Source organism: Dufourea novaeangliae, unplaced genomic scaffold (assembly GCF_001272555.1).
Source record: "Dufourea novaeangliae isolate 0120121106 unplaced genomic scaffold, ASM127255v1 scaffold8, whole genome shotgun sequence".
Lineage (NCBI taxonomy): Eukaryota > Metazoa > Arthropoda > Insecta > Hymenoptera > Halictidae > Dufourea > Dufourea novaeangliae.
In genome coordinates, this window is record NW_015373923.1 from 8,065,101 (window position 1) to 8,072,991 (window position 7,891).

General features: G+C 38.6%; 1 protein-coding gene across 1 annotated transcript; it reads left to right on the forward strand.

Annotated features, from left to right (window-relative positions):
* Nucleotides 1-2,573: 2,573 nt before the first annotated feature.
* Nucleotides 2,574-5,529, forward strand: LOC107194815 (elongation of very long chain fatty acids protein 4). The gene is made up of 4 exons (XM_015584518.1): nt 2,574-2,749; nt 3,554-3,825; nt 4,671-4,973; nt 5,259-5,529. The coding sequence occupies exons 1-4, from the start codon at nt 2,704-2,706 to the stop codon at nt 5,427-5,429; spliced, it is 792 nt and encodes a 263-aa protein (XP_015440004.1). The 5' UTR covers nt 2,574-2,703; the 3' UTR covers nt 5,430-5,529.
* The last annotated feature ends 2,362 nt before the right edge of the window (nt 5,530-7,891 follow it).

Here is a 7,891-nt window from a genome sequence, read left to right on the forward strand (position 1 = left end):
TTGGTGCTCATTTAACAAGAAATTGATACATGTTACTTTATTTCCTCTGTAAATACTGGGACTACTGAAGTACGTAAGCTAATCGACTTCCTTGGAATAATTCCGAAAGTTCGTTGTTATCGAAATATTTAGATTTGTAGTTTTCGAATGTAAACCCTCAATATGTCACTATGAGGACGTTTCGCCCAGACCCTTAAATCCCTATTTCAAAATTGTGATACTAATATACATATGTTGTACATTGTTATTTTGAAGTCGAAAATATCGATACTAAACCGACTTAAATTTTTTTATTTTATTATTTATTTTTGAAGGAAATCTTGAATTTTGAAATTAAAAATGTTCACACCTCCTTTACTATAAGTGCAATTACGAATCCTACCTGATAAAAGTTAGAATATAGAATCTGACGCACTTTTAAAATAAGTGTTGGCACGGTGCAACACTGCAAGTAAAACGGTTAAATCGACATTAAAGTAGCAGAACATCCAAGAAGTAAATCGATCGGTTAGCATTATTCCCTGAAAGTTGACTTCGATAACCATATATTTATCGTATCCCTCGGGGACGGTCTAGATACAACAAGGATTCTTGGTAGTAATGAAATTTTCACATCTGACTGCTGTACAAATTTCAGGCTAAGGCCACTTTATATCCTAATGTCGATAGTCTCCGGTGCTCACTTTGCCCCTCCCCGTCAAAGGACCGTCAGTCTCAGGAGCACGATGCACCGGGCAAATAATTCTCCTCTCAAACGATTCCATCGATCGTCCACCCCCGTACCTTCATTCTCTGCCGCCATCGTTTCTCCATCTTTTTCAATCGCTTCTCACCTCCGTCTTTCTTTTCCCTCCTCTCACCTAAAATAGCCACGTAATCGCTTCCACGTTCTCCCACAAAAGCGCCCAATAAATCAACGAACAACGATCCGTTCGTTCGTTCCCTCAATCAGCGGACGGAACGGTGCGCCAGAGCCGGAATAGTATCGATATTCTTGAAGAGTCGGGGTTGGGATCGCCATCGTCATCGTTTAATGGTCGATTAACTCGGTCATTGAAACACTCGTTTGATTTACAAGTGAATGCAGTGTGTTACCTCTCTATAAGCACGCTTTGAGGACCTATTTTATGACCGAATCGTCAACCTTTTCTTTTTGCTGCTGACTCACTGATGGTCGGTGGGAGTAAGAATTAGTAGACTGCATTTGTAGACATTTTTGAGTTGTCATTTCACTTTGACTTGCGCAGAATCCCGAGCAAAACCGGTCAGAGATACAAAAGAATATTAAAATAACACAACAAATTTCGGCACAATTTCACTGCACTTCAGAAGAAATAGAACGTAAGTTGCATGATTCGAAGAATCTAATATCATACTATATATTACAAGAATTGAAAATGAAATTACAATGGGACTATAACTGATGTAAATATTTTTTTGTTACTTTCCTTACTGTAAATATTTTACCGCTGCCAAATTTTTAATTTCTTTACTTTCTAACACACAACACAGTCTTCGCTCATTTATTGTATACGTCATACGGAAATATTAATTACATATGTATGCATGCATACTGCTATGTATTTTCGTCAGATAATATCGCAAAATACTGTTTGAATTCGTCCTTCCCTTTAAGAGTTGTGTAATTATTTCAGTTTCCGCGATACAAGGAAAAGAAAACGTTCTCAGAAATGTTTTCTTCTCGCGAAACTGTCGAAGTATCAAATATATTATACAAAATTATCAAGGATGTTTATTTTTTAATAATAAGCAACACGTATAAGTAACGTTTTGCTAGAAATCCACGAAACCCAAAGACTATTAACTAAATTCTATTAGAAAAATATAAGGTTCTTCCAATGTTAAATGGGTAATTAATTATTTCCTGTCACAAAACATTTGAAAATAGTTTCCTGAAAAATTTTGTTTCCTTCGTTGTGTGTCACTCTTCTGGAAAACCGACGACATACTTCGAGCGTGAAACAGCTACTTACGAGGTCTGACAATAAAATTATAGGACTGGGCTCTGTGTAGGCAGGTTTTACTCTTCATGACAATTTACCTGGGATGCTTAGGAACTTGAAGTGTCCTCTATCGAAAGAGTCTAGTCCCATTGTCTTAAATTGTTTAGCCTGGTTTTTGCAGTCGTTAGAAGCCATCAACTTGAAGTGTCTTACGAAACTCAAGAACAACTCTGACAGAATCTGTTCAACTATTGAAAGACATTTACGAGGTACTTTCAACATTATTTTTGATCGTCAATAACCGTGTAAGAAAAGTGAAACTCTTTTAAAATATTCAAAACACTGAACATATTTTACAGTAACCTTGGTAGTTGGAATACAGTTAGTCTTCTTCATTTTATTACTTGGAACCCTAAAGCTCCAACCTCTACGCGGTCCTGACCGCCGCTGCATCAATCGGTGCGTCTACTACACGTGTTCATTCGCGACCAAACTATAACTCGGCCTGGGACTGTATCACTCCCCACTTAGCCATCTGCATAATCATTGCATTATAATGAACATATAAAACAAGGAAATGCATAGCCACTTCATTCTCGGTAAGAAACACGTTCCTAGCCGGTGACTCTCCAGTCAGTTGTCAGTTTTCAAGAATAAGTCACGACTACGACCTAAAGTCAATTTCTGTTTAACGGATCAATTCAAAGGTGTACACACAAGACGATAATAGATTGCAATCATGGGTCTTACGGATGTTTATCATCACTATAACACAGAGCTCGCTGGTAAGTTACGAGACTCGACATACTCTGGACGCAATGAAATGTTTAAAGTTAAATAGCAATCACAAATTCTGGCTTTGATTTCTTGACATTCATTCCGAAATGAATTTCCTGCTATTCGCGTTGCTTTAGATCACCTGTAGATGAACAAGCGGTTCGGTGCAGGTAGATCTCGAAAGGAATAAGTTTTTTAAATGCCTGACAACATCGCGATTGTGTCATCGACACCAAAAAAAACACATCATATTATATATCAAACAGTCATATGGTAATCTCTTGACAGATTTTCTAGTGTCAGTTTGAACTATATAGCTTTTTAGTTTCTTGTTCGTTTCCTGTGAGAAATACCGACGCAACGTACGAATAATCCCAAAGTTCATTTTCATTACGTTCGATCAGACTTGTAGAAAAAATTACACTACTCCGACTGGGAAATTCTGAAGCATCCAATTAATTAAACTTTATCCTACTAGACGATTATTTCTTTAGATCGTTAGAATATTTTACAATAAGAAGGCACTTCGAAAATAAAAACCGTCTTAGAAGCAAGTTGAAGAGCTTTTTCTTAGCCAATGTAATCTAGGTTGTATACATATAACTAGTATTAAAAAATGGAAAGAAATTGTATAAAAAATTAGCAACTAAGAATATGGATATAAATTGAAACATATAGATAATAACTCTGCTCTTAAGAAGGCTGCGAAAAATTCATTTCCATACGTTTACGCAAGACACGAAATGAAATAAATTATTTAATGTTCGCTAGTCAACACGTGCGAATATTTCATAAATATCTGTATGTTACAGACAAAATGACGAATCACTGGGCACTGATCAGTTCACCTGTACTTGTTACAATATTCTCCATTCTCTATTTGTACTTTATTTTGGATTGGGGCCCGAAATACATGAAAGACAAGAAGCCGTATTCATTCAAAACATTTATCTTTTGGTACAATATATTCCAAATAATAGCCAATTCTCTAATAATACAACAGGCAATTGCTGCCGGATGGTATAGCGACGGATATATGGGCTGTCCTGAAATCGATTATTCCAATGACTACAACATATACAAGGTACGAGGGAAATATTCATCTTTGTATCGATAGGGATCCTATCACGTAACCAGCCGTGATTGAGACACCAAGTTTATTTTGTGGCCGCTTTCAGGACAATATACATTCAAATTTCAACTGGAATGGATTTTATGACATAAAACGCCCCACGTCAATATTTTCATAAGACAATATTTAAATAAAGATTACGTAAATACGCGTCGTACGTTATTTTTCGGAATGTTTTGAAGAATAAGTTAAAACACGAACGGTACAAATGCAGTTTAATAGATTCTGTCTTTTATTTTAAACGTAAAATGCCTTTAACAAGAACAAGAACTTTCAGCGTGACGTTTGTTCCTATGAATTATTCTTTTAGAATTAAAAGTTTAATATAAATTTGATATAAATAGAGATAAACAGTAATCGGGTAAACATAGGTCTACAGTGCAAATTCTAGACTCCAGATCATAGATAGACTTGGTAAATGCTTGACGCGTGTCTCATTAATTTATAAAGTTGAGAGGCCTGTAATTTTGATGTCTTTGGTAATCATGATTAATTGTGCACTCACGATTGAGCGTCGAAACAAATGAAAAGTGAGACTGCAATATTAGAAACTGAACAGAATAAACTTTGTAGTGATATCGATATATTTATCAAACAGCGAAAAAATTTGCTCTCAGGTTATAATTTGTATGGAGTAAATACGCGTGGTGATATTTATAATGATATGGAAACATATTTTCACGATATTATCTCAAGGAAATGAAATAAGGAAAAGTGGCGGCAGCGATTCCATTAACGCTAATCCGGACTACATTATCACTAGTATCGACTATACTAAATAATAATATCGTTTACAGATGGCTAGCACAGTATGGTATTTGCTATACATGAAACTTATCGATTACATTGAAACTATATTGTACGTATTGAGGAAGAAGAATCGACAGATTTCGGCCTTGCACGTGTACCACCATGTTTCGACGATGTACTTTACCTGGTTAGCGGTCAAATACTATCCCAATGGACACGCAATGACGGTTGCTGTGGTTAATTGCGGGATACACGTGATAATGTACACTTACTATCTGCTGGCCTCCCTTGGAGGAAACATACAAAAATTAATCGAACCATTTAAACCATTTCTTACCCTTGCTCAAATGGTAAGTAGATAAATGTTCCCCAAACTACTAGACCTGCCAAGGTAATCAAAATGTTAGCACGGTAATTTCTCTATTTCCCGAATGCATCGATGCATGTTCCGATATTTCGTACACTTTTCAGTGCAAACTCCAGTTGAGAAAAATCAATTTATTAATTTATACTATAATCGATATTTCTGTTGTCAAAATATTCTACAACAATAATTACTATCCGCATGGAGTTTATCTTATCCATACGTTTGCTTCTCCGATATTTTCTACTGATTGTTTCTCGTTTACCAACAGATACAATTTATAGCCTTGATAATGTACGCGTTGCAAGCCTTCCTACCCTACTGTTCGGCGTCACGTCTCGGAGCAAGTCTTATGATCGCGGATTTGGCGATCAATTTCGGGATGTTCTTCAATTTCTACATGCAGAATTATATGAAGAAAAATAAAAAAAGTATAGACTAGAATCATCCCGATATTACAATTCTTTCTCTGATCTCAATCATTAGTTCATGAAACTGTTTTATAAGAATTTCATAAATATACTATTTATTATTCATGCGTCTCTGAATCACGAAAAACGTGCGTGTCTCCGTCGTAATTTCCACCCAACAATCAACAATCCCCCTCCAATACACTTTCATCCCTCCATTCTCGTTTGCGGTCACGAGCATTGTCAGCAAAGTCCATCGAAAACCCCCTTGGCGATAAACGAGCATATACAGGCCACGGCTAAATGGTCTCGTTGGCACAGTCTTCGTGGCCGCTTCCGGTCGAGTGGCGTGGGGGGGGGGGAGGGGGGAGGGAAGGCGAACACTTAACCCTACCATCAGGGGCAGCAGGCCGCCCCCTTTGCACGTGCATAAAGGCGAAGTGAGCGAGTACGAGATCCGTCAAGTGATGGCTGCCGCTGCATATGCCTCTCCTCTATACGAGCCCTCGCATTCTCCCTTCTTTTCCCTCTTTCATCGAGCCTTTACACCGTCCCTCCTCTGTCACCCCCTTCGCCGCCCGGCGTACTCGCCGATTCATTCTTTATCAAGCTCGACACGGGGCGGCCTCCCTCGCCTTGGAACTGTAGGCATGCCCGTGCGCGCCCGTACACGGCTCGCGAAAATTGAAAAGCCCTCAGCATGCTTTCCGGAATCAGCCAGGTGTTGCCCCCGACGATCGACAATGCACACGGGACCTCGCTGTTGTAACATCGAAACACACCAGGCCGTTACGCTCTCTCTCTCTCTCTCTCTCTCTCTCTCTCTCTTCATTCATCCCCCTCGATTCACTATTTCGCTCTGTCTTCGCGTACTCCTGCATTCGAATGAAAATAGCCCACTCCTTTTAACCCTCCGAGCACGGAAACATGGTCACCGGTGCCTATGTCATTTCTGACCCCACACCGATATTCTACTACTACACAGCGACGATGAGACTCGAGCTCGAGGCCCTCACCGATATTACTACGCAGTGGCGGTTGCTCGAGCTCGAGCTCGAGCCACCGTCACCACGTATACAATGGAATGATTAGCTGGTTCCATATTACATTTGGATTTCCGTGGTTCTTATTACACTAACTGGAATAAAAATCTCGTGAATTATAAAACAAATTATATTTATTAGTCAATACTTCTGCGGTGTCTTCGCCCGGTCGTTCGCATGTAAACAAACATCGGTCGCTATACGATTTACACGACAGCTCCGTCACTGCTTGCGTGGCGCTCTTGAGACCGTGCCCCCACTCCTGACTCTGACACTGTGCGCGTGTCGCTCTCGCTCTCGTGTGACTCAGGGACCGTGCTCGGAGGGTGAACGTGTGGTCCGCGCTCACGGCTTGTTAACGTGTACACTTGAGTTAATGCCCCCCTCCCTCCACATTGCAGTAACGCGGAACCGTTTCTACTTGAGGAATATGTATCGGAGTTGCCGATCCTCATTGTTCGTTGACATCTTTAAAGGCTCCCACAAATCAACGCAAAGTATTCGCAGCGGCAGCGAATATTTCGCGGCGACAGATTTTTTATAGATAAATTTTTGCGGAAATTATTTGCGTTGGTGTGAAGTCTCATAAGACGCCATAGATAGTATCTAACGGGGCGCGTGTTGGAGATATTTTTGCGGTGTTTTAGTTGAGTATCCTAGTTGTGAAAAATCAGAAATGATGTAAAATATTTTCTTCTTATTGAAGTTTTAACAGCACTACATTTATCCATTTACAGTAGCAACATATTATCGTAAGTAGTATCCTCAATTTTTTTTAGAGTTTTTGGTAGGGTGCGTGTTAGTTCAAAAAATCAAAAACCAATTTTTTCCGTGAAAAAGTAACCTAAACTTTAAATATTTGTATTTCCTTTATTACAGAAGTCTATTATATGATTTCACGTGTTAGCTCTTGGAACCTAACGCTGTTTTTTGTATGTATGTATGCATATACTAGTTCTTAGTTTCGTATAACACGAGTTCGCATAACATGGTCATTTTTAAGTACCTAATCATCGTATTATACTGTCGGTCACCTGTAGTTGGTTTAGTTAATGATCAAAATGTATTTATAAATGTATAATGCAGCACGTGGAATAATTTAGTAATCTTGATCCTGTTGATTTAGCTCATTTAAGATATAGAGTAAATATTTATTAATACAAATATTTTAGGGGTACCTAATGGTTAAATTGTTCGACAATTTTGATACGGTTGATCGTGACACAAAGTAATTTTAACTGCTTCTGTAACTTTTATCGTGCGATAAAAGCCGCGTGTACCAGTTTTTGTCTATTCTCAATTTACAGAACAGAAAATTTATGGAGTAGGCAAAAACAGAGGATTAAGTAACTACGGAGAAAAACTCGATGAATATTATAGTCCTTGTGTAATCTTCTGGAATGCGTGAAGCTGTCGTTAAGACCAACATGGACGTAAACGTAGTAAGTGTA